The 27390-nt window shown below is 41.1% G+C and overlaps 1 protein-coding gene across 2 annotated transcripts in view; it reads left to right on the top strand.

Annotated features, from left to right (window-relative positions):
• Positions 1–26413, top strand: part of WIPI2 (WD repeat domain, phosphoinositide interacting 2) — a 29294-nt gene extending 2881 nt beyond the window's left edge. Inside the window, exons 2-12 of one of the 2 annotated variants that reach the window (XM_082313464.1) lie at positions 6178–6260; positions 10844–11013; positions 12288–12384; positions 12983–13080; positions 13537–13629; positions 14400–14470; positions 15403–15510; positions 16268–16432; positions 17435–17542; positions 18710–18840; positions 19673–26413. In XM_082313464.1, the coding sequence (XP_082169590.1) occupies positions 6178–6260; positions 10844–11013; positions 12288–12384; positions 12983–13080; positions 13537–13629; positions 14400–14470; positions 15403–15510; positions 16268–16432; positions 17435–17542; positions 18710–18840; positions 19673–19785 (1237 nt within the window). In that variant the 3' untranslated portion in view covers positions 19786–26413. The remainder of the gene's footprint in view (positions 1–6177; positions 6261–10843; positions 11014–12287; positions 12385–12982; positions 13081–13536; positions 13630–14399; positions 14471–15402; positions 15511–16267; positions 16433–17434; positions 17543–18709; positions 18841–19672) is intronic. The other variant, XM_082313465.1, reaches the window with a different exon arrangement.
• The last annotated feature ends 977 nt before the right edge of the window (positions 26414–27390 follow it).

The following is a 27390-nucleotide window of genomic DNA, read 5'->3' on the forward strand; positions in this document are numbered from 1 at the left end:
ACTATTCTAGGTATCTAGATCATCACCGCTTACCAGGTGAGAAGAGCTGAAAAGAACTTATTAGGAATGAATTACACTTTCCCATGCTGGGCCTCAGAAAGCTTACTTATTTTCAGCTTATATTACAAGTAACTGGTAACCAGACAGGTAAAGTAAACAAGTGCATGTTCTTTCAGCCAGTATATGAAAGACAAGCTTTGTTTACGTCTTCCCAGTCTGTGGAGCTCACATCATGTTTTAAGGTGTGCTTCAGTAATTAGAAAAATCGCTGACAGACAAAACTGGAAAATAAATGACATGGGTGCGTTGTTGTTATTACATTTAAAGCTTTTACCTTCAACTTAACAAGGTGCCAGTTCCACTCATGCTCAAATGTGTCTTGCTTACCTAGACAGCGGAGCCAATTGCCTTGCATTAGGAAAAGATGGTACTTGTTGCTGGTAAAAATAGGTATCAAGCTAACTTTTCCTAGGCTTTCTGAAGGGTCAGTAATTAATTATTGTCTCCTGTAGGAAGGAGATGAGTTTTGTGATGGCTTTTAGTCTTGGGAAATTGGATTACTGGTAGTTGGAAGAATGTTGTCAACATGAAAGTTGCTGTTGCTTTTCACAGTTGTTGCAGACCCTGGTGACTGAAGCAGATATCCTCTATCTTGCTTTTAGTTTTGTTTGTTTTTTTTTTTTTTTTCCCAGACTTAACTTTTTTTTTTTATGTTCATTCATGGATGCTGTATGTAGTGACAGTGTCTCTTGGCATAGTATCTACGTTATTACAAGTGTTGTCTTGCCTTTTTATTCCATATTGCTCTAAGCTTTATTTACATGAGAGTTTTGAATTATTGTCTGGGACTGGAACTCTGCCTGAAAACACTCCACCTATAATGCAGCAGAAGCGGTTGGTTTGTGGGTTCTCTTTGATATAATATGTTTCCATTAAATAAATACATGGAGAAGGTCATTTTCAGAAGGTGTTAGCGTGCTTGTTTTGGACCTAGCCCTTTTCCCTAGTGAATCAATCATTGCACAACTCAGCATGACTGGCATTCTCTGATTGGGAGGCAGAAGCTCCAGCTTGCAGATAAAATTGAAGTAACCGGTCAGAATTCAGGCATCCTAGCAGAACCGTGGAGTAGAGGCTTGTAGGTGACCTTGGTGCTAGGTATGTTTTAGTACTTGGAAATCTTTAATGATACGTATTTGGTAAGATGTACCACTTAAACCCAAGTGCTGTTTGTATTACTTCTGGGAGAACTATTAAAACTGAGCACAGATATGTTTATGAGAAATTAAACTTGCCTCACAAACTCATACAAGCTTTAAAACCCCTAAGGGAAATGCATAATGTAATAGAAGTGTGTAACTTTTTACCCAAAGCACAACTTCATGTTCTGAAAGTTTACGTATATATATAAAATAGGTACTTTCAGTCTTTAAATTGATACACAAATATTCCTGGAGAAATGCCTTTGGAAGAACTTAAAAATTAACTTCTACAGTCTTCAGATTCAATTTATGGGGTGGGGGGGGATGACCAAACAAAAAACCCCAAAACCACCCAAAGGACTGTAGAGAAAGACACCTTTTTAAAAATAAGTAGTCAAGTGACAGCACTTGGAAACAAAATAGTTGCTGTAGTTTTGAAAACAGACTCCTGATGAAAGGACAAAACGAAGCCTTGCATCTGGGTTTCTCATGAAAACACTGGTGTGTGCCTTATTTGCAAGGTCTTCTTTAGTCTCGGCTTTCATTTATGTATGGAGTTACATGTGACAGGTATCTGTACATACAGCTATTCTTTCTGATTTAATTCTGCCCTTTTTTGCCCAAATAAATCAGTTTGCTTCTATGTTCTGAGCAAATGCTTATAGTTCTAAAGTTGTATAGCATGCTTCATGTTGAAGCGGTATTATAATTCCCTTACCATGTGATGTTTGGATCTCTGTAGTAAACTGCTTGTGGTGAGAGGAACAAGGGTTAGGCGCTGAGCATTCACTCCTCTGCCTTTGTTTCTCCTAGGTTCAGGTGTCATTTGCCTGTGATCCTTGAGGACAGCAGAGCTCTTTATTCCAAGGAGGCTTTAAAGCTAAACAAAAAAAAAAAAAAGGAAGGAAAGAGCGATCACGTAGCTCTCATGCTCAGGGAAGATAGCTGAGAGAAGCAATCGTATGTCATGTTACTTGCTGTTGTTGCAGTGGAGATAGCCGCTGAGGTGGGCTTGCCTGATGAACCTGGACCAGAGGAAGTGTTCCTCTGTGTGTGACAATTTGGATGGGAGTTTGGCCTAAGAGTAGTGATGTTTACTTGGATTATGAACTTTCTGCTGTCCCAGCCTATTGCTGTGTGTTAAGTGATGAGCAAGTGTGGTCTCCTTTTGCTGTAGCAGATTTAAGTTTGTGTTGGTTTTCTTTTAATATAAGAACAATGGGAAAATCTCCTGTGGGTTGTCAGAGTGTTGCTGATAAATCTTTTGAACGTATGAGTTTCTGTATTTAGCTCTTGTCCAAAATAATGTCATTCTTGACCTTTCTTTTAAGACCTGTCTGTAAGATGTTATGACTTTGGTTTCAGCAGACATTTGGGAGGGGGAAATAAAGCAAAGTAAGTTTCCTTGGTAATTCTTTTCTTATGTCATTTCATTGATTTTTCTTCTCTTTTATTATTATTATTTCCCCCCTCTTCATCGTAAGCCTTTGTTCACAAAACATTTTGTCTTTGAAAATTTACATTGGTTTTGAAATGAGGTGGAGCATTAGTATAATGAGACTGTATCGTAATGAAAGTAGGTTTAATTAACCAGTTATTTAAAATAGTAATGACTTCTGGAGTTGTGTTTATACTGCAGCTGCAATTGATTTTAATCTGAGAGAGCTGCCCTTAGGAGGATCTTCCTGATTAATGTAGAATATTTCTGATTAATAGTTAAGGTCCTCTATGATACAGAAAGGGAAAAACTGGTTTTCTTCCTTCTGTATGTATATCAAAGAAGCAAAAGAAAACCTGTATGATTCTCACCCGTCTGAAAAAACTTGTTTCTAAAGAGCCAGAGAGATTGAACCAGCTGATTTCCCACTCTAGGTGAGTGCACTTACAGTGAATGTCAGCATCTCGAAACGAGTGTGTGAAACATAACACTGTTCACTTGATGAGGTTAGTTTTAATTATTTATGACAGCCACTCTTGAAAATACTCTCAAGATTCATGTAGTCTTGGATCAGAGTACAGTATTATCTTTGAAAAAAGTGGGTAAGCACAGTTTCATAAATCATGACTATATTGGTCATTTTGTACTGAGTAGACAACCTTGATGATGAAATAGCTCAAAGTCTGCAACCTAAGGTGTGTAATAGAGGCTACACATAACAGAGCTAAAAAAACACCTGTGTAGCATAATGTTAGAAGAAAAAAGGCAATTTTTTGGATATTGATTTTATTTTCAATTTCAGTCTCTCATCACCTTCTGAAAATTGGTGATAATAAAGCATAACAACCACATTGTAAAAGGAGCTTCTAATAAACTACGGTAGCTTCTTGTTGGCCACTGTCTATTTGAGCAATAGCTGAATGGCTTATTGATCATATTTCTTCCCCATATGGTTGCACATTTTTTCGGAGGTGAGGTAATTTTGGCTAGATACTTGTTTTGTGGGATGTGGTCATTTAGGTAGCTATCAGGTGTCTTAAGGGCTTAAGTGTAATATCAGTGCGGGGGAAGATGGGGGATTTAAATCATTATGATTATGCTGGTATAACTCAGCCTAGTGAGTTCTCTTATTACATATAAAAAGCCTTTTTCCAATAGCTTCATAAGAAGTAATTTGAGAGTACATTAAAAACAACCAAACAAACCCAAGCCCTCCAAAAGCAAGAATGCTGTTCTAGAAGAAAAATGGGTTGTTTTGCAGTTATGCTTGTATACTGAAATGGGTTTAATTATACTGACTCAAGCTGTTCTGTGTAAACAAATGATTTGTGACTTCATCACCTTGATCCTGAAAGAAATATCAAAAAGTAGTTACCATGGATGGAAAGGTCCGTTCTGTGCTTCTTCATTTTGGCTTCTGCTCAGTCTAATGATTTTTATCACGTATACAGCTTGTTTTCACTGTTGTCTAAAGGTTATTTAAATGAGGTATAGGTAGTCAGTAGGACAAGAAAGATGGTCTTGCTTACTGGTTTTAGTGATACTGTCAGTAAAACAATGATACAGCAATATTCTGTATTTAAAGCTGTAGGTACAATACAGGAATCAATTCTGCCTAGTAATACACTCACAAATAGTTGCTATATGGAATTCTCCATGAGGAAATCATCCTATGTCTTTTGTAGATCGTTTACATTGCAAGGAGTCTTGTGACCATTTATTTTTAACTCGGTTGAGTGCTTGTTTACCTTTGTGAAGTGACAGTTTTAATGTCATTCTTTGTTAAACTTTCTTTTGAGGGAAGCAGTAGATGATCTAAGAAAAGCTAACTCATTACCTTTTTTCCAAATTAGTTTCATATTTTTTTACAGAATTTGGATTTTCATTGAGCTGTACAAAAGTAGTTGAGGAAAAACCCTGAAGCATCTTTGGTGACTAATCAGATATAGTCTGCTGAACATACTGATTTTGTCTGAAGTAAAATTAAATTCAGTATTTCTAAGGTGACTTAGAGGAGCAGCAACAAAATTTTGTTTTATAGTTGCTTCTCTGTCTCTAAGCCTAATATGCTTTTTTAATATCTTGGTTATTGAATCTGGGGAGGCTTACTTCTCTTGCCTGGATGGTGCATATTTTAATTTGAAGGTTTAAACCTTCTCAAATATAATTTCTTAACCAGACTGTGCCAGTTGTATTTTCTTCTAGAAGAGAAGGTCATACCGTCATACAGAAGTTGATTTTATAGCTTGGGATCTTAAAGTCAGAGGGAAAGCCATTTGAGGAACAATTTTTAATCTTCTAGGTACCTTGAAGTTTAAAGAGGGCTCACTTTGGAGCCATGAGAGGAAAAGACAGAAAGGGCAAGAAATCTAGGAATCTGTGTTGTATTCTAAATGCAGAACTAACTGTTAGTGCACTGAATTGTATAGAATCATCTTGCTGAGTTCAGAAGGGCACTTTGGCAGGCTGACTGGCAGGGTTGGGTTTGAGCCTTGTATTGAATGACTTGCCACAGTTTGGCATATCAAAATACATTTTTTTTTAATTTAATTAATTTTTCTCCATGTGTCATAGCAGTAAGGAATATATGAACTCTAAGTATACTAATACACTTCTGCACAACTGTATTGACTGTTAATTTTCTTTTTCCGTGGCATAAAATCATTCTCCACATGGGGAGGGGAAAATAAGAATGTGCCATTGTCTGCTGTTTTGATGTGTAAAGACCTGCAAGAGAAGCCTAAAGGTTTTTCTAGCTTAAAATTTAAGACCTGTCTTTCACTCTGACTGGAAAAGCAATTAAATGGTCTGTGAGCTAAGTGTGAAAATTGAGTAATGGAGGAAAGAAGGGATTGTAGTCAGTCTTTTAAGGTTCTACTATTGTTAAAATCTGTTTAACGTCAGTGACTAGCATTTTTAAGAGGGCACCTCTGATCAAAGATTCGGCATGAGTATTTGTAAAACTGAGACCTGACAGTGTTCTTTGGAGGTGCTAGAATGTCATCAGATAAAACCAGAGAAAATGAGAGTTGGCAGTCTTTAATTCCTTTTTATTTTTTTTTTAATATGAAAGCTCTTTTGGGGTGGTTGGGGAAGGTTACAGTATAAAGAGAAAAAAAAAAAAAACCACCCAGACAGCCCAGTTTAAAAGGTTGTGGAGGTCACCTCTAATGATGAGGCAATGATGTAATTGGTTTGCATTACATTATTCAAGTCATCATCTTTCTCCACACTAAAGCTTTTAGTTTGTGTGGAGAAATCACCAATATGAATTGGGAAGTAAGCTTACATTAAGCTGTGAACTCTCATTTCATAAAATGTGAAGCAGGATTCCACACCTGGGGTAATTCTGAAGCTGTTTGGCCTTTTCAGAGTTGAGAAAGCTATCTGTGTCTATCATGGCTTTTTCAGTCAAGCTTCTTATCGCTTTTCTTACTGAGCTAACCCAACTGCAGTTTTAGAATAGGGTAAGAATCTGTCCAAGGGTAATCACAGCTGATTTAGTTTATGTTCCTGATTGGCTTGTTTCTTTTTCAGATCCCTTGCAGTTGGCAGTAAATCGGGCTACAAATTCTTCTCTCTTTCTTCTGTGGACAAATTAGAGCAGATCTATGAATGCAGTGAGTATCTTCTTTTTTTCTTTTTCCTTTTTTGTCCCCTCAGTTGGCTTAATTTGGGAAGAATAAGACATATTTTACTTTTCCACAGGTTGTTTGAAATTGACATAAGAGGAACCTTAAGTGTATGATGAAATATCACACAAATACAAAGCAGTTGATTGCTGACAGGGTAAAACTATTTATCAGTGTTCTGTATTTAAATTTAGCTGGTATGTTGTGAAATTTGGTAATGGCTATGAGGAGAATTCTTTGCTTTTCTAGTTTTGTGTCCAGTAGCCAGGTTATGTAGCAGCTGGGCATAAAAAAAAAATCACTGGTGTGAGAGTGTCTTTTGGGTCTTCATACTAGCTATTGGGGAAGGCAACCACTAATATACCTTTATCAAATAAGTAAACAAAGCATTGATTATCTTTAATCCTAATATTTGCTGTTAGAAAAATACCTTTTAACATGATAGCTGCAGATTTACTCATCCAAAAGGGTGAATAATCCAAATTCCCTTAACTTCTAAATACTGATCACAGTTAGGTAGGACATGAGGTGAAATGGAAGGAGGCTTGGGGGAGAAATGCTATCCCCTGTTTTGCCAGCAGTTCATAGACTTCCCTTTTTTGAGGTGCTATTAAGTAAACTATGTATGCTATGCATGAGTATCCTTGCTTTCTTGTAAACTCCATGTGAACAGATGATACGAATAGCTGTGATGTCAGCATTTATAGTAGGATCCTGGTGTACCATGCTACACAACAGAGTTGTCTTCAGACTCCATTCCCAAAGTGACCTGACCCTGTGGCATCTTAAGTTTGAAAATGGTGTGTGATTCAGATCACCTATTATCTGTGGTGACAGCCTGGTTCTATATACAGTCAATGGAGAGAAGTAATTGAGGTTCAAATTAGGCACCTGTGGTCAGGTTAAATTGTGTTGCAGCTACATCTGCCTGTTTGAGTCATGGTCTGGTTGTACTGGTTAATCGGTGGCTTGAATTCCATTTTATGCCATTGAGTTGAGGTACCTGACCTCTGTAGTATGTTAGGCACTTACAGGATCTGGCCTGGTATCACCCCAGACTCAGCGAAGATGACTCCTGTTACACGAGACACTGAATAAACATACTGAGAGAGACGGAACTGAACTTTGCAGGACTGCTTCTAGGTAGTCCTTGAAAGAAAAAGTACAGATTGGATAAAGTGCCTTGCTCAAAATCTTGCAATAAACTGATAAAGCAGCTGGGATTAGAATTTAGACCTGCTGATTCCAGTCTTGTCTTCAAACTGTTCTGGGATGCCTGTATTGGCTTAACCTCTGTGATATTGTAAGTTTTCTACCGTGAGTGTTAACTCCATACAGAGCACAGAATGTGAGGTAACATTTAGCAGAAAATTTGATGGTTTGACCTGCGTAAGCCAGCCTGTCTTGACCTCTGCTCATAGGGCATGCCATGTCTGCAGCAGACCTAAATATTTGAGATCTTTATTTTTTGTATGCAGTTAAATAATTTTCATTCTTAGGCTTGCAAACCATGCCTGTTTAAAACTTGATATGGAGGATGGAGGGCTTCCTGTGTATTGGCTTACCTCCTTTCCACAAGGAAAAGTGTCTTGAGGCCTCCCAGACATGTGCCTCCTGCCTCCCAATTTAGTTTAAGCGGGTCTAAAGACTTTGTGTTGTTTTGAGTGAGCACTTCTAAGGACTGTTTCCTCTCTTCTGTAAGATTGATCTGCCAGTTCTTGTGTAGGTGTCTAAAGTAAACTACAGAATATGCCCCAGCTGTCTTGTGTTTCAGAGAACGACTGAAAAGAATGGGAGGTTTCTTTGCTCCCATCACTGTCTTCTACTGTGACTCTCTACAAATTGCCTAACTCCCTGCTCAGTTGATCCCCCTGTAAAAATAAGTATTAGATTGGAGGGTGCTTTAAGGCTTAATGAATGCTTATAACGTGCTTCATGTTCTTGGATTAAAAATGGAACAAAAGCACAGCTGATCATAATCTAGCTGGTTCTAACCAGCTCCTGTCTGTGATGCTATATGCTTGTGTTTATGAAACTGTAATCTAGTTATGTGTTTGCTTGTTCTCCCCTCCCTGCTGATATTTAAATCATTTTGCAATTCTTCTTTTTGTTCTTCCTGTATTTTGAATCTGAGTTTCTGGTAGTGCTCACTTGTGTAGTGTGAAGGAGAAAATACAAATAGGAAAAAAAAGTGGTTTTTAGATTAACAGCATTGCTATAGGATTTAGCTAGTGCTTCTAAACATGATTAATTCAGGTCAGCTGGATGTAGGATGTGCAGTATAGCCTGGTACTCTACTTGAATGGTTGCTTATTAGGAAGCATACATGACTTGGCAGCTGTGAAGAGATTTTATCACTTCTTCCTGTTAGTGGAAGACAAAGGAACAGAGGTGCATCCTGTATTTTTCAAGTGAATTTAATTAAAAGCCTGTCACAAAGGCTTTCTCTAAAGGTAACTGTCTGTATTATAGTAAGTCTTTTTATGGTGAGACTGAAGGATTGTCTATACCTTTTAAATGTTTTCCTTGTTGAAAATTTTTTCTTCTGTGTGTGACTGCGTAGTTCTTGATAGTGCTCTTCCTTGTGTGCCTTCCCTGCTGCCTACGCTTCCCATCAGTGCAGCATAGGACAGTGCTTTTTCCATGTGAATCTCTGCTGCTGTTCCTCCTCTGAAATACCAGTTCTCCTGCCTGCCTGGGAGACTAACAAATCCCAGAAGCTGTGTCTTAACACAGTTGCCCCTGAATGGGAAAAGAAGCTGTGCTCATCCAGGAGCAGGGAGCAGTCAGACTGTGGTTTTTGGGTCTCTGTGTGCTGGTCTTCTGACTCTTGCAAAAGGATGCCATTATTGTGAAGAACTCCAGGCTTAGATGGAAAGCTGATAACCTGTACTGTAAAATATTTGAGAATCTTTTGTTACTAGTGTGGTTCAAGGAACATGGACCTCTGCATTTGAAAGTCTATGCATAAATTTATTGAAGTGGATTTTTCTATTTCTTTTTCATGTGTTGTGTGTGGCATCAGGAAAATGAAGAACAATTCCTTGAAAACAAAGTCATTGCTAAAATGCATTATCTCTGTTGCAGAAGTGAGGAAATTGAATTTTCAAAGCCTCTGTGAGCTGTTTTGTCTTCTCTGGAAAAGTACCGTATTAAATAAGAGATTTAGATAAAAGTTTGCATTGAATACTGAAAATGCGTAGTATAAACCTGCTCCTTTTCCATAAGGAGGCTATTTGTCTCAAAAAAATGTAGAGCATTAAATATTTTCTGTTCTTTTTCTTGAAATAACTGCCCAGAAAAAGCACTTTCAAAACAGACATGTCACAAAGCGATGACATTGTCATATGCTGAGAATGTTGGATAGAACTTTTTTCAGGGAATTTCCATCATTGGTGATGAGAACATTGCCAATTATTTAGTGTGCCTCTTGGCCATAACAGAAGCCTTCAGAAATAAGCTTTTTTTTTTTTTTTGCTGGTAGTTTTATGGTGTGGAATGTGTTAAGCATTGAGCTAATCCAGATACTGACTTCTGAAAAGTTGCTTTTCTTGATTCAGTTCTGTAATGGAAGGGCAGATGTAGCTGGTAGCTGTGGGAGAGCTGCAGAGAGTGGTAAAACTCTCTCCAGCTTTCTCCTGTTGTGAAAACTATGTCTGCTATGTCTCTGGGCTTTTGGAGGGGAGCTTCAGGGGATGGGGGGGAGCACACATGGCAGGGTAACTGGTGGTGGGACTCGGGCTCCTACCAGCTTGGTCCAATACTGTACTATAATCAAATGCTCTGAAAGTGCTTCTTTGCCAGAGATCCTGGCCTCTCCTCCCTCCTGCTGTCTTCCCCACATTTTGAATAGTGACTTGTGTTCCTCCTTTGCCTCCAGTGCTTCCATAGTAGAACATATGACAAAAGCAATGCTGTTTTATGGCTATGCATACATGCTGGGCTTCAGTGATTCCTGTACAAAGTGTTTTTAGGGACTGTCAGGTAAAAGATGGTATGTGGGAAAAAAAAAAAAAAAAAAAAAAAAGGAAGCAGTGGCTGAAGCAGTCTTAGTACAAATGAGTTTACCGGCTTGTTTGAGTACAATAACCTTTCTTTCTTCATGGACAGATGTGCAGAAACTCTAGGGTTTTTGGTCATCAAAAACCCTTCCATGCATAGTATAGTTTTAAAAACAAACACACGCAAAAACCCCAAACCCAAAAAACCTTTGCTTTCCTAGATTTCTGCAGAGATAAGAGAAGATTCTGGAATTTGACAATTTGATATTTTTTTGTATCTCTGGGATTTTTTTTTCTGTTGGATCTTGGGGAGTAGATGCTCTGTTCTGAAGCATAAACTTGCATGCCACCTGGACAGGGCGATCTTTGTAAATCAGTATTTACTGTGTACATTGTCTGCTTTAAAAACCTGTCACTGCATCCCACCTTGCCTGTGAGCAACACAGAATGTGGCAGAATGTTTGTAGTGGTAGACTGTATTTTCTTAGCCAGTATTTCCTGTTGATGTGCATCACTCTTCTTCCCTGAAATCTTCCTCTGTATTTTTCTCTCATTATTGTGATTCCTCAGCTGACACAGAAGATGTGTGCATTGTGGAGAGGCTGTTCTCCAGTAGTCTGGTGGCCATAGTTAGCCTTAAAGCTCCACGCAAGCTGAAAGTTTGTCACTTTAAGAAGGGGACAGAGATATGCAACTACAGTTACTCCAACACCATCTTGGCTGTCAAACTCAATAGACAGGTAAGTAGTAATTTTGACTAAGGGAAAACAAGGGAAGGGGTTGTGGATCTTATTCTGGCACTTTCTCTGCTGATTGATGTCTCTTCCTTTGGTGACAGAATTGCTATTTGAAATTAACTTGTACTTTTCTGACTGTAGCTTCTGTATGGCATCTCAATACTCATATTTGGTGAAGTAATTTTGATTCTATGTTTATGTATTTACTTAGGAAAATGCCCTGAGTATGCTGGGCATGCTTTGAGTAGGAGGTTGGACTGAGGTCCCTCCCAGTGTGAATCATCCTGTGATCTTAAATGTGAAAGTGTGTGAAACTGACAATTTCTGTTCAGGCCTAAACTTCAAGTTGTTATCTATTAACTTCTTATGTTTTTAAATACAGTTCGCTGAATTCTTTTTTTAAAAAAAAAAAATAAAAGAAAAAAAAAATCACTGAACTGGTGAAATTTTTGAGCTAAGTACCTGGAACCATAGTTTGCTGTATTACTAAATTATTAGTAGGCTGTTCTGCAAATACAGACTTTTCTGTCTTCAACCAGTTCATTCAAAGTAGAAAGAATGGCATCTGAAGGAGAAAATCATCTCAGTGTTTCTCCCTGCCCCCAAAAATCAGGTGTGGGAGGGTGGGATTCCTGCTTAAAATCATAAGGGAAACAGTGGCTAATTTGATTTCTGGCATAGTGAGGTAACATTAAATGAGCAACATCTTGTTAGTCGTCCAGATGTAGTCTACGAAAGTATAAATGAGATGTTGAAGAACTTAATCAAAGTTTAAAAGAAAAAAAAAAAAGCCCCTCACAAATGATTGTGAGTAAGTAACGGGCTCTATAAATGGTTCAGTCTTGTATGTTTTTTTTTCTGTTTAGCCAAAGCAGAAAATTATTTCCACATGTGAACTGGCCTCTTGAGGGGGGAATACATAAGGGCAGGTACAGAATAAGAATTAAATAGCTTTAAATGAAGGTTTCTGGCTTGCTGACTTAAACTAGTAATGTAAATCATTTTCATTTAAATCAATTTGCACTAGCATGTTTGAGAGAAGTCAAGTGCACTGGTCAGTTCAAGTGACCGAGTGTAGTATTGCGCTGTTGAAGCCTTGTCAAGAGGTGTGTCTTGTGTATCTTCTATCAGATTCTTATTTCTTCCCATCAGGTGGGTACAACTTTTTCTCTATTGGAAGGTACCTACTGCATTTTTGGATACAATTTTTTTAGGATTGATAAATTAATATAAACTCCAGTTTGATATCAGCATTTTGTCCTCTTTCCCATGTCTAGAGGCTGATAGTATGTCTGGAAGAGTCTCTTTATATACACAACATACGAGACATGAAGGTATTACATACAATCAGGGAGACACCTCCCAATCCTGCAGGTAAGTATGTTGTTAGAAGCTAGCATAACTCTGAAACGTGCATTCTGCGTCAACATATGATGTTTCCTACAGGGAACTGTAGCATTGTTAATTCCACTTTCAAATAAAAGTAACAATTAAGTATGAGTGTTGTCTTAGAGCCTGCCCATGTAATCCAGGTGAGGTTTTTGAGAACAAATAGCAGACTCCGCCTTAAACTGCATCTTCCTAATATTTTAGTCTCCTAGAGCAGATGTGTTGAAATGTTAGAAAGAAGTAGTAGAGATACAGACTGGATTTTTCTGGCACTTGGTGTGCTTAAAGGTGCTGTCAGGTTAGTGCTTTAGGAGTCATGGCAGACATGGGAAATTCAACTGCTTAATCAGTTATTGTAGCTCTATTGGTATTCTTCCTTTTCTACTTTATATTAAACTTTAACTTATGTTAAATAATTGAACATGTTGCAGGTTGACTCTGAGATTACTCATCCTTGTTCTGTTGGTACCTTGTGAGGATAACCTGAGTTATCTTTGTAATATTCAAATGCAGAATCAGAAAGTTTTGCTGCATAAGTCTTGGAATTTGCCTCTTTCTAATCCTGTTTCTGCATCCCTTCTAGGGTTGTGTGCTTTATCAATAAACAATGATAACTGCTACCTGGCCTATCCAGGAAGTGCAACTATTGGAGAAGTACAAGTCTTTGACACCATCAATCTGGTAAGGATCTTTGTGGATGCTGTTTCCACTTCCAAAGATGCATTTTTTGGAAATAACGTAACTTGCTCAGAGAGGAATTACTAGACACTGAGTTAGGTTCCTCTGTGTCAGTTTGCAGTATCTCTTATAGCTAGGCTTCACAGAACGTCGGCAAAGAAAATACAGATTCTAATACTAGATTTGAGTAGAGTTGGGCAAACCGGTGTAGCAAAGTAATTTCTATTTGAATTGTCTTTTCAGTATCCTTCTACTGCTTGTACTTTCTATGCACATGCTTCAGTGATAATTTTAAGTACTTTTACTTAGCAGTTACTGAAACAAATATTGAATCTGTTGTCCATAAAGTAAGACTGATATTTGCCATGAACGCTCTTAAATGTGTGGTCTTAAGCTGCGAACATGTAGCTTTTAACCTATACTGTACTAAGGTTATATTTTATTGATTCACTCCTGCAGAGAGCTGCTAATATGATCCCAGCTCATGATAGTCCCTTGGCTGCTTTGGCATTTGACGCAAGTGGTACTAAACTTGCCACTGCATCAGAAAAGGTAAGGTGGCTTTTTATTGACTTGCGGACAGTGATAAAAATGAAATTTGTTTCTAAGCATTTTAAGTAAGTTTAAGCGTGCACAATTGCATGCACAAGTGCCAAAAAAGAAGGCTTACAGTTATTATGGCAAATCTAAGTTAAGAACTGTTAATGATGTTTGACACAATTTCCATGCTGTGAAATGTTGGACAATAAAGTTATTTAAATAAAGACACTTTAATCTGCCTGTAATCAGGGCAGTCCTCTAAGCATTTTTCCTTTAGTGCAGGATACCGATTAGAAAGTAGTTGTCTTGTTTTGATGCTGTCTTCCTAATGAAAACAAGACAAAGTTAGAATAGAGAGAAGCGTCTTGCCAGTCTTTGGCACGTGATGACAAATTTTCTGTCTAAATTGTATAAATTAGAAAGTCTGAAGCCTCTGCTCTTTGATTAATAAGCTTAGAATACAAAGGTGTAACTGATTGCATCTGATAAAGGCACAAAGACATCGAGGTGACTGTGCTTGTGGTGCTTGTCTAGTGTGGTCATTTTCATGATCAAATATGATAAGAAGGGCTGTTCTTCGTGCATAGCTTGTTCTCTACATTAGTAGCTCTTCAAACACATCCTACAAACAAGCTCCATAAATATTTCATGCTAGTAAGTGGTGTGCATCAATGGCAATGACTTAACAGCCAAATGGTTTGCTGCTTGTAGTTGTTCTCTGCTCACTAGAGCTAGAACACATAAATGAATTTGAAATGAAGAATTTTTTTTTTCCTTTACAGGGGACAGTAATAAGAGTGTTTTCCATTCCAGAGGGACAGAAACTCTTTGAATTCCGAAGGGGAGTGAAGAGGTAAAGTTCACCTGGGCTAATTATCTGAAGCTCATTCCTTACAGTAGAACTCCAGTATGTTCTGCAATTGAGCTGACATCCTGATTTTTGCCTATTTTCATCTTCATTCATCCCTGCCTGTACGCTTATAACAGTTTCAGCTTGAACGTCTTCCAATTTCACTCCTTTGAACTTGACTATTCTACAAATCAATCCTGTCAGAATTGTACTCCCTCTTGCCTTTTAAAAATTTATTGGTGAGGGAACTTGTTTAAAGTGGGTCACCTGTTGTAAGATATATTGTATTCTTATGGCAATTGGAGACAGTACATCTAATATTCTCAGTCTTTTCTAAATCCTTCTAGTGCTGTGATCATTGATAGCTATTGTGAAATGGTACTCTAATTTGTCGTAGTAGTAACTCTGTAGTTCTACTGTACTTTATACAGAGGTAAGACTGAGTTCAGATTGTTACTAGTTGACCGCCATATCTGGTATACATCAGAGTTGAACATCATTAATGGGGATCTTGCTTTTGAAGTGCTTTAAGAAGGTATCAGAGAATTCAGAATGCTTATTATGGAAATGTTCTTTTTTCTTATTTGCAAAGCAATGGTGACTGAGAAATCTGCCTAATTATTAATTAAACTAAATACTTTGGCTTAATTGCACATCACCTGCAATCACTGACAGGAGAAGAAGAGCAGGTGAGTCCACCATGCAGTCACTGTTCCTCCCAGCTCTCGCAGTACAGCTCATGTGAACATTATGGAGCTCCTTAGTGGTGAATGTGCAGAAAGACACATCCTACCTACGAAAATGGCAAAGTAACATTCTCAAAGTCAGTTCCCATGAGTTAGTTAACACTAGCTTTCTTCTTACACTGATTGGTACAGTACTAGAATGTCAAAAATAATGCTTGATTGTTTTTCCTTTCTCTTCCCCCCCCCCAGGTGTGTGAGCATCTGTTCGTTGGCTTTCAGCATGGATGGCATGTTTCTGTCTGCATCCAGTAACACAGAGACGGTGCATATCTTCAAACTTGAGACTGTGAAAGAAAAGTAGGTTTCAGAGGTGCCTCAGATTTTTCAAGGAAAAGGTTTTAAAATTGGTTATATTCAACAGGATGAGTTCTCCAAAGTGTGGACAGACTTCTTTTGAACACTTCTGTAGAGTAAAGGGCATAAGAAGTCTCTTAAGAATTAGCAACTGTAGCTGAGCTGTGTACTGTTCTCCCAGTGAATAGGAAAGGTATTTCTGCTGAAGAGAAATTGGCCATCCTTGGCAGAGGAATGTGGAGCAGTTTTAACGTTTTTCAGTTACACTTGTGTTTTACCTCTTCTGACATCCGTATGGGAAGAGCTATCTCGGCAATGCCTTCCAGCTGCCTATAGGGCTTTAAAAGGCACCAAGTTGTAAAATGTTCCTATTTATGATTTGAGAGGATAGTCTTACATTTCTGTGGAGGTTGTTGGAAACAATGATTTGCTTAGTGATAAACAGGTGAATAAAATCTTCAAGTGTAGCACTTTCCAGGAGATCTTGCTCTTGTATAATGAGCCTTATGAAATGCAGTTTTATAAGCAGAAGTATCAGTTTACAATAAAACATGTTTAAATAACGGGCTGAGGGTATTGTGGGACACATTGTGCCCTGTAGCATAAATGGAGTGCATTAGAGTTGTCAAGGATGCTAATTATTTCTGAAGAGAAACAAATAGCTGCTTAATATCTTTAAAAATAAAAAGATGTTTCAAAGTGTTTACACACCTTTCTAATGCAAAGGCAAAGTTAGTCATGTTTTTCTTCTGACTTGTAGACCTCAGGAAGAGCCTACAACCTGGACAGGTTACTTTGGAAAAGTGCTGATGGCCTCAACAAGCTATCTGCCCTCTCAAGTAACAGAAATGTTCAACCAGGGTAGAGCCTTTGCTACAGTCCGCCTGCCGTTCTGTGGGCACAAAAACATCTGTGCACTTGCCACGTGAGTAAAGAAATTGAGCCCGCATTCACCACCCCGCTGGGTTGCCGTGTTGGGCTACGGAGAGGCTGACCCTATAGAACATAACCTCATCTCCAGCAGAGCGGGTGGTACGCAGAGCAATGGATCACCTGTAATCATTTCAAAGCCTCTTCCCATTTAAGAGCAATGTGTTAGAGCTAACACCTCACAGTCCTGTGAGGGGAGGAGGGAAAGGTATAATATTTGGATGAGAATAGACTATTTTTAAGTGTTGTTTAAAGATGTCTTTTAATTTTGAAAGAATGTTGAGAACAGACCCATGGGCTTATGGCATTTGCTTCCATTAGTGCTAGGGGGAGTGATACTGTATGTTGTGTTGGTGAATTGCAAAATTAGGCAATCCAGACTAAGCATTAAAGAAGTCTTTGAAAGCAAGTTTGTATTATTCTTGTCTCTAAAACAGCATAGCATTAATTAAAGTTAATTTTGAGGACTAAATCTAATGTTTATTGGGTCTTCACCGAAGGCAGGTCCCATTTGGCACAGCTACCAAAGCAATAAGCTGAGCAGTAGTAAACTTATTTTGTGGGGGTTTTATAGTTTTTATGCTAAATTGACTTAGTGTGTGTACTCTCACTTCTCTGATCTCAAAGCACCCTTTAAGCAATAATTACGCCTTGTAACATTTCTGAAATAAGTAAATGCTTCCCGTTAGAATATTTGTCTCTGAAGTTGTGCAAAGCTTGATAACAGGATGGTAGCTTCTGCATCTGTTTTACTGGGTTATACATAAGTTGCCTGATTCCTGTGGCATCCCATTAGCCCCAGAATGTGGTTATGCCTTACTTTTTTTTTTTTACACACAGTTCTTTCCTAGGTGCTCTGTCTAACTGTTAACAATGTTCCCTGTCTAGAAGCAAGAGTGTGGGAAACAATGGCTTAAAATCATGGGAGGGGAGGAGCATGTGCTGATACAAAATTTAAATTCTTATTAATCTGTTGCTCTCCTCTAAACCTTTCTAGAATCCAGAAGATCCCTCGTTTATTGGTGGGAGCTGCTGATGGATATCTCTACATGTACAACCTAGACCCCCAAGAAGGAGGAGAGTGCACACTAATGAAGCAGCACAAGTAAGTCCACATTAGCTGAGGACTGTTGTATCTTATTTTTTCCACAAAATCTAGTTTGTTCTTAAACTTCATTCTGTTCTGCAAAAGTTCAACTTAGAACCGCTGATTTCTTTAAACTGATCTTTTTTCCAGACCTCTGACATGAATGAGTAACTTCAGAATCCCCCTGTGCCTGCCTTCCTAGTATCTACTACACTAAGCATCACTTTACCAGCAGAAACTTAACACTGTCCGATTGCGGTGAAGGATCAATCGCTGTTAGCTCTATGATCCTGTTTCCTCTTACTTGGCAGTTTGAGTTGAGTTACTTAACCAAGAACTTGAAACGTCTGAGACTATCTTCATCAATAAATTAAGCGGTTACAGAGATGAGAAAGAGATGTTACTCTGACTTCACAGAGGGGAATCTGGCCTTCAAAATTTGCTATATTCTCTCTCTACCAGTGTCCTTATTAAAATTCCTTGCATATAGGCCAGCCAACTAATGTTCTGTAGCAGTACTGTAGAATACTTAAGGAAAATATGGCAAGGCGTTGTTTTTTTTAATGAGGTTTGGGAGGAAAAGCTACGGTAATACAGTTGGATTATTCATGTGATCAATCGTAGAATTAAAGCCAGTAACTCACAATGATAATTCAGGTTTGCAGCTTTGGTCAATCTTAATACTGGTCAAAAATCGTGCTTTTATCTGAACGTTTTAAGGTATGGCCTCTGGCTTCACTTGTAGATGAAGTCTGAGGGAAGCTTTTATCAAGTTCTTAATCTCTGAAGTGCTCCAATACCTTCGCCAGAGGGTTTTGTAGTATATGTGTATGAAGCAACAGCTTCTGTTGTGGACAGAGCTCAAGAGAAAATCTGTACTATTTCTGATTGGAATGGTTGGGTTTTTTTTAATCATGCACTCTTGTTTTGAGTCTTTTTTGGTAGCATCAGCTACTAGGATTTAGATTCTGATGCCGTGTTGCTGATGTGTCTTTAGTGCTAAATACACAGTGTTGTCAGATGCCTTCTTAACAGTCCTCTGGAATGGAGGGACCGAGTTCCTCCTGTTGCATGTGTATATGTATTATTGTTACGTCTAATGAGATATCCTTCTGTAGCTGTGAACTAAAGCTGTGTTATGCCCAGGCAGATCACCTCTCCAGCTAACCTCTCTCTGCTTGGTAGGCTTGATGGCAGTATGGAGCCAGCCAACGAAATTCTAGAGTCTGCATCCCATGACCGGCCGTTGGTAGCGCAGACATACAGCGCCGCTGTGACTAAAGGTACATATGTGCCTTCCTCACCCACAAGGCATGGTAAGAAGAAGGCTGGAAATGGGGCAGAGAGCACCTCTGCGTATAGCTTCATGCTAGATGGCTTTGTAAGCTCATCTACTTCCACACTGAGCTTTTTGTAACTGTGAGTGTGATGTGGAGCATTGGTGAGCAGTAGGAAAAGAGCATTTGTGATGTACAGTAGCCTCCTATAGGTGGATCGCTCATCTTTGCTACATTAAGTAGAACATTGTCTCTAATTGTGGTTGATTACTGTAGTGTTAGTTGCAGTACTTGCCAAATGGTTCTTGTGTTAGGGCATCTCAATTATTTTGTACAGGAGTTCTGCATCCAGACCTCATGCAAAGCATCTGAATTATAGCCCCCCCGCCCTTTTTTCCTTTAACAAGGTTTATAAGTGCTCCTGTCATTCCTTTATGGGAACAGTGACCTTTTAGCCTGATTTGCTGCTCTGTTAAATTGAGAGGGTGAGCATTTCGTTAATGCTGCAGCTCTCTGAGTGGAGCTTCTACCATCTCTGTATGGCGCTCAGGTCAGTGCTTCAACTGCAGAGGAAGGGCAGTCTGCATATATAGCATCAATACTGCAGTTGCAGCTGTAATGCATGGGTGGAGATTAAGAAAAACATCAGCCTGCCCAAAGCACAAGTACGCGTTGTGCACATGCGGAGTAGTTGAATTTTGATCATAAACTGCTCTTGGCTTGGAGAAACACCGTCATGATAAAAGCAAACATAGGGTGGCAGTGAAACTGTTGCAAGTAATGTCTGGTACTTCAGCTCTAGTCATTCACTTTGGATCCAAGCGTTAGTTTGTGCTGCTGATCCCCCAACTAATTGTTCCTTTCTCTCCAGCCTATACAGATGACCTGGGTGCTGTGGGTGGAGTTTGCCTGGAAGATGAAACCAACTCACTTAGATTGGACGAAGACAGTGAGCATCCTCCCATGATCCTTCGGACAGACTAAACTTTGACCTGTGAACTCACTCCTGAAGCAGAGAACACTGGCTTGATGTTTCTTGAGGAATCTCGTGTTATGCTGCTATGAACTTTGACATGAGTTGGGAGAGAGGATGACAGACTCTCACAGTTTTAAGTCATAGCTGTAGTTCTAATTCTATACAATTGGAAAAATATATGGTTTTCAATTCAGTGGCTTTTAATCTTGCTTATCTATTTTAGCTGTGTTTATTTTTTTTTTGTTGCCAAAACCTGCTGTTTGTGCAGCCCTCAGAGCCTACTAGCTTTGCATGCGTTCATGTGCCAAGCAAGCATAGGAGGGAGAGAGAGAGAAGCCACTTTATAACAAACCCAAGTTTGTATTTTTTTTATATATGTATATAATATTTAGCTTATATAAGGAAGGAGTAGAGAAGTGGTTCTGGAAGCTGAGACTAGTTCTGCACTGACAAAGGTCCAAATGGTTTCCTGTGCATGGACTTGCAGGCATACCTAGTGACTGACATGCAACCTTTCAAATGCAATGGCCTGGTTTTTTTGGGTTCTCCCTCCCCTTTCCTGGACCATTTTGTTAATTAAAATTCCTTCTGAATGTTGTGTATTTGTGGGACTGTTCTGTTTGTTGGGATGGAAAACTGGAAGTGTTTCCCTGCGTAAGGATATAGAAAATAGAAAGTGCCTTGACAGGGAAGAAAAGGAATTGCTGCAGGAAGAAAGCTAGAATGAAGGAGGAATTGCTAGAGACTGTTGTTTGTACACCTTTTGTACTGGGGTGTCTATAGCCCATAGGAGCCAAGAAGCTTGTTGGTTTTTTTAGAGAAGACTTGGAATGCACTTTCTTTCTCTCCTGTAGATTGTCTTATTTCCTTGGCAGAGTAGCAATAACTTTCTTTTATAGCTTTTTAAATTATCCAAAGCAAGGATTCTGTCAGGCTGGATGGAAGTCCCTGTAGAGTATGGCAGCCCCACTCTTTAAACAGCCTTAAGGTTTTCAGCTGGAAGGTATAGCTCTCAATTCTTGCTTCTCTTCACTCTGGGGCTGAGTGTACTGCTCTAATAGTGAAGATTTATGATTTTTTTTTTCTCCCAGATACTGATGTAAATATAAATGATTTTGAAAGGTTGACTTTCTTCTGGGTTCTTTTCTGCTGGAGAACAGTGCTTTTTTTATTATTTTTATTTTTCTATTTCCCCTTTCATCAGAGTACCTCTTGTGATACACTCCAAGGACTGGTTGTCTCTTTGGCAGTTTTGGAATAAATCCTTAACTGCCCTGACCCTGGCTAGGGCTTTCCAAGGCTGAGCAGTGCTGCAGACTATTTTTAGGGTTGTAATGTGCCTTCTCTTATGTCTTGGATAACAGTTAGTGAGCAAGTAATTAACAAAGTACTTGGTGAGTATTACTTTCCTTTGCCAAAATGAGCCTGCTTTGCCTTTTGTGTAGCAATGTGGGTTACTTCCTTTCCCTCACTGACTGCTTGCAGAGGAATAAAAATAAAAACAGACAAGGAAATTGCAGATCTTGAGAGGAGGACAGAAGCTGAGTATTCCAGCTAGGTGTGAACTCCCTACCACAACTAGACAGTGATGTGCTTTTAGGAGTTGGTACTGTTAGCAAGTCTTCTCTCAAGCAATAGCAGGCAGCGCTCTTTGTCCCCAAAGCCCTCTGTGGGCAGGTGGGCTTCCCCTTCCTCTAAAAGTGCAGGAGGTGGTGGTAGCCCCTGCCAAGAGAGCTGCCTGTATCAGTAAGGCTACTGTTAGTCCGTGTATGTGGAAGATGTTCTTACCCGAGCACATGTGGAAGAGAAGGGATCAGCTTGTTTATTCACTGAAAACCCTTGACCATCCTAAGTGGTTGGCTGGAGTGGCTTGTGGTGTCCTTTCCAGAACCCAGCACGTTCAAAGCAAACCACTGAGCTGTGCTGAAATCCTGCTTAGTCTCTTGACTTCAAGCTCTGGCTGACAACTAAATTCCATGGTCTGGAATTATTTTTTTACTGCAAGTGCTATCAGCTTTGCTGTGGAGCTCATAACTGCAGAGTAAAATACAAGTCTGGAAGTAAATAAAGCTCAATGAGCTTTGCTGGCAAACTGAACCGCCCAGGAGCTGTCGGATGTCTGCTCATTCCAGACTAAAGCTGGTAACATTCCTGATGACATACTTGGAGGCTTGGCGTAGACTCCACAAGTAGAGTTAGCAGTAAACATACATAAGCAACACAGATCTGCTAAGCACACAAGTTTTACAACTCCTGAATGTAACAAAGGCCATGTTACATAGTAATTACATTAAAGGGTATATCTTACTAACTTTTACTGCTGAAAACTGAGAACATTATTGTATGAATTTTACTCCCTTCTTAACTTATACACCTTATCTTCCACAGGTGAGTTGGAGATCCTATATTCACTATATTTGTCTTCCATATGCTGTAGTATGCTCCTACTCCTGAGCCACAGACTGACTGTTGACTCACTATGCCCTGTGTGGTTCACTCTTAAGTAGAAGCTGGAGGCCAGTTAAAGTATCTGTCTTTTTGTTGTTGTTTTAACTGGGAAAATCTTTTTAGAGAGCCAGAAGTATTAACATTGCAGGGTTAGTGACCAGCATGGAGCTAGTAGGGTGGAGCAGGTGGTTTCTGGTCCCCACTGACAGTGTATTTAAGAGTGGTGACAGTAGTTTGTCTTAAGTTCATTGCATGAGGATATAAACTGTTTCTCAGATAAAATATGATTAATATCATTTTCCTCTGATGGCCTTAGGCCCTCAGTAACCACCCTGTTGTGGTATGCTACCAAAGTTAGAAGCCTTTCAGGTTGGGGTTTTGTCCCAGTGGCACAAAGATGGTTTGTTTTTTGTTTGTTTGGTTGGTTTTTTTCTTAAACATACCAGAAATGCTGTTTGCAGTTACATCCTCACCTAATTGTGGAGCATATGATTGCACTGTTATACTCTGTGGATCAGGTGTGTCTAAATATTTCTATTCTGATGGTCTAGCAGCCCTGGATTCCCCATGGTACGCCAAGGAGGCTCTAGCCCTGTGCTGTGGCCATGGCCTTCTAGTCATATGATATGGGAACACCTGTACAGCCCCTCTCGTTTTAGACTGACTTTCCTGGAAGGACAGTGTTTGTTCTGTGACAGTGTGTCTCTTTCTAGGTACAGACTGCACTTCTTGATAGTTTTTTTAACTCCTTAGAGGGTTGGGGGCTAAGATAGACAACTGAACCAAAGCTGGGGAAGGGGAAACACCTAAACTCAGGTCTTAGATTGCAGTAGGATCTGTTCCCAGTGACTACTGTTGGGAACGAGCTGTTTCTCTTGATGTGCAAATAGATAGTGAGTGTACATACTCAGCTGCTGTCTCAACATCTGTCTGTTTACCCTACTTTGTATTTCTAGTTCTGAGGCAGAAAGCTTTTATCTGTTCTGGACTCTTCTTATGTCACTGTTTCCAAAATACAAGTGATAGATACAAATCTAGCAGTTAAAAGGCTGGGCCTCACAGAGGAGGAGGAGGAAGTAAAAAGCCTAAAGAGGTTAGTAAAAGCTTTTTTTTCTGAGGCCCTGTTCAGCAAGACATTTGTGTGAGTGCTCCCTCTGGGATCAGATCTGTGCGCATGCCTTGCTTCTTCAGGTCCTATGCAAGCGAGTTTCTTGGGCCTGTTTCTACAGAGGGTGGGAGTAGAGGTGGCAGCTTTTCAGGTCTGCCTGAATGCAAATAAATACCCGAGAAGGCTTTTAATACACTGCCAGGTGTCTCCACAGAGGAAACTTGCATCTGACCTATGTGTAATAGTAAAAAGGGAGGAATGAACTGAAGAGTCACCAGCTCGATGAGTAGGTTAGCTTAGAGCCTGAAGATGATGATCAGCAGACCACTCTTCATGTTACATCCCATACTGTCCTTTCTTGGCGCTAATAATGGCATTAGCAACAAAGCAATATCCAGTAAGACAGTAGAATTTCTTCCCCTGTAGGTTGCTGAGCTGTTCAGTATACCACTTGCGTATGCAGATGCTCCGCTGCTCTTTGCGGAGCAACAGGAGTCTTTGTCCAAAGCATTGGTGGGGATTAATCACTGCAGAGACTTGGAAAGTTTTATTCTGTGCTCCAGCTGTCCTGGCTAACAGTCACCTTGATTTAACTGTTAATGTCTGAGAGCGAGGCAGAGTGTCTTCTCCACGTGTGTAGAGCAGGCCTTTGTTTTTCTGGAATCTGTGCTGCACTGTGAAAGGCTTGCAATGAAGAAAGCGTGGCTCTGACTGTAAATAAATCCTCTCAAATTCCAGTTGCACAACCAAAGGAATTTAGCAAATTCCTATTTTCTAACCATAACATACCTTCATTTTAACGCACTTCAAATTGGCAAATCTCATCTTACGCTGCCCTGAAAATAACCAACAAGAAGTTTTTATCCTGGCTTGCAAATAGCTACAGTTGTGCTCGTTACAGATGTCTCGGTGCCGTGGCTTTGACCATGCGGCTGCAGCGATCTGTACGCTGACTCCCCCTGCGCTGCCTTTGCATGTGTCCGACTCGTTTCTCAGGAGTGGGGAGTTGTTCCTGAACCTGTGGCTCTGGGTTTCTATGGGGCGTTGGTCAACCCTTTGTCTACCTGGATCTATTTGCTCTTGCATTTGCTTCCTCACCTGGAAAAAACCCTGCATCCTGCAGTGCTCACTTACTCTGTTCAATATCTGTGTTGATAAGTGGGAAAATCTGTCTAACATTCCACCTCACCAAGTGTCTGGCTCTCACCGCTAGCCCATCGCTCTTTGTAATTTTATAACTGCCTAAGAAATTAAATCTGTGTTGTGATAAGTATTCTGTGTCTTCTTCCTTTTGTTTGCTGCTTGGAAATGGGGCCGGATAAGATCAGGGTGACGCTATGTGTGCTCTGTACTCTGTGGCCCAAACCAAAACGCCAGCAGTAACAAGATCTCAGTCCTAGCTGTGCTTTGTAGCTGCTCTCGAGAGACACCGTCAGCTTGGGTTTTGCAGGGACTGGGAAAGGACAAGCTGAGCTTCTACTGGCACATTTTGCTTGCAAATGTAATTTTCCCCTCTTGTTCTTCCTTAAAGCTGCTCTTCTCGGGACTTGCACTCAGGCATTTTTCTCCTGCTTCTCAGGTGAGTTTAGATAACTTCCTTTTATTCTTTCTTTTATGGGTCGCATCTGAAGCGGTACTTTCAAATACGCGCCCTGCTCACTGTGCTGTCACGCCAAGCTTGTTGCTTTGCACCTTCAAGCCCAGGAGGAAGATCTGGAGCAAGCCCATGCGGATGGGTGAGGAGGCATCTCCTGCCTCTGTATGTATCCTTCCTTTTGCAAAGCCACAATAAACACTTTGATCAGGGTGGACGAGATAAGAAAAAGCCTTTCTGCTCTTGCTAGCAATGGTGGAGCATGCAACGATGAGACTCTCCTTGTTCTCCTGTGTGACTTCCATAGCGAGGCCTCAGCTGTGAAGCTGCAGACATCTCCTCTCCTGATCTAGCTCTGGAGGGCAATGCTGTCCTGTCGGTGCCCTTTGTGTACCTCCACTTGCTTCAGGCAAAATAGGTTATGTTAGCTCAGATGAGTGTTTCTAAACTGCTCATTCCGGCTGCTGGTGACATTTCCCATCCTGCCTGGAGCAGCCTGAGCATCTGAGAGAAGCTGCTGCTGGATTCGGTCAGTGGCAGCAACTCCCAGCTACAGTGGTGATGCCAACAACTCCTCTGTCCTCTGTGCCCCAGATGGATGTGGTCATCCAGACCCACTGATGTTTCGGGAGGTCCAGATGCCCTCTACTCCTGCCCTAGGAGAGGAAAGCGGAATATTCTCCAGTAAGCATGGGAAAAATCGTAAATAATGGGTCAAACCCTGCCCTAGTAGGCAGCTGCGGTTGCGTTCAGGTTGGCAGTCTCTGCTGTTACTGAGTTGGGCCCCTTAAACCTGAATTCGCAGGGAAGGGACTGAGAAGTCTCATCTCCAATTATTTATCTTACTACAGGTGTAGACGTGGACTTGTGCCTGTCTTCCTTCCTGGCACGCTTTCTCCTGCTGTAGTGAGTAGGCTTTTGGGTTTAGCCATGCTGTGGTTGTCCACCAAATGACCAGGCACTGAGAACCTTTGCTACTTTTCCTCTGTTGTAATGTGGGACTAGAACCCAAGGTGAAGTAATTCAGAGCAAGAGTGCAATTCTGGTGTAAACAGCCCAGCTTCACGGGCTGCGGCTGTGCTGAGCGCGCTGCCGGGAGCGGAGGTGCCGGGCAGAATGGCTCTGGCGGGCTCACACCGACCTCGCCTTGCTGGTCTGCGGCAAACCTTTGATGCAGCATCACTGTTTTTTAGAGCAAGCAGGTAGAGAGCAGATGCTGGGGTGGTGCTGGGGGAGCAGCAGGCAGAGGCGAGCACCAGCCCTGCTCTGATCCCGGCTCCTGTTTGGGAACAGCTTGTCCTGCTGCAGCACCCGCTCCTGGCCGAGTACGTGCCTGTCCCTGAGCACGCACACCTTTCATGTACCGCATCTAACCTGGCCCTGGGCAGGTCTTGGCAAAGGTTTTGGATGCGGTTCTGCTAGGCCCTTGGCAGGGACTTCAGCTAATTAATGGTGTGATGTGAGCTAATGAGGGCTCTCTGCCCAACCTGTTATGGTTTGTTTTGTTTGGGTTTTTTAGCAATAATTTTTATTAAGTTGCAGGTTATAATAAAGGATTTGGAGATTGCGAAGTCCAGGTAAGGCCATAAAATAGGCTAGAGGCTTTCAACAGTGTTTTGATGTTCTGGATACTATTTTGCAGGGGCAAGGAAGGCCCTGGGAGAGGGAGGCTTGTGTTTGCACAGGTCTGGGTCAGGGGCTATGCTGGGGAGCACCGAGGCACATAGGAACAGGCCCACCTTGTCTGCATGGAGGGTACAGACTGTCACCTTTGGGTGCCAGCATGGCACGTACCTGCTTGGCATCCCCTGCTGAAGGGGGCTGGGTGCCCCTTGTTGCTGCCTTCCCCTCCTACCCGCTCGGGGCAGGCGAGCGGTGCTTGCAAAACCCCTCCTGGCGCTTCACCATCTGGTTCCTCGGCAGCTCCAGATCAGGGCTGATAACGTATTTTATCTGCGGCGGGCTGCTGGGGCGATATCCCCGCGGCAGCCTGGGCCCTCGGAGTGCCAAGGCGAGGGTGCTGGGGGCGGGGGGGCCGGGGGCTGCGCTCCGCCGCCGCGCAGCCGCTAGATGGTGGTGCGGGCATCCCTGCTCCTTCCCCTGCAACATCCCTGTTCTTTCCTCCCTTCCCTGGCAGCATCCCAGCCTTCCCCTCCCGGAGCATCCCTGCTCCTTCCCCGGCGGCACCCCAGCCTCCTTCCCCTGCAACATCCCTGTTCTTTCTTCCCTTCCCCAGCAGCATCCCAGCCTTCTGCTCCCGGAGCATCCCTGCTCCTTCCCCGGCGGCACCCCAGCCTCCTTCCCCTACAACATCCCTGTTCTTTCCTCCCTTCCCCAGCAGCATCCCAGCCTTCTGCTCCCGGAGCATCCTTGCTCCTTCCCTTGTTCCCTCTTGGAGCATCCCTCTGCCTGCTTCTGCAGCAGAGCTCTGCCGCACCTTTAGCGTGTGCTCAGGGCACCTTC

The sequence above is a fragment of the Platalea leucorodia genome, assembly GCF_965183815.1.
Source record: "Platalea leucorodia genome assembly, chromosome: 5".
Classification (NCBI taxonomy): Eukaryota; Metazoa; Chordata; class Aves; order Pelecaniformes; family Threskiornithidae; genus Platalea; species Platalea leucorodia.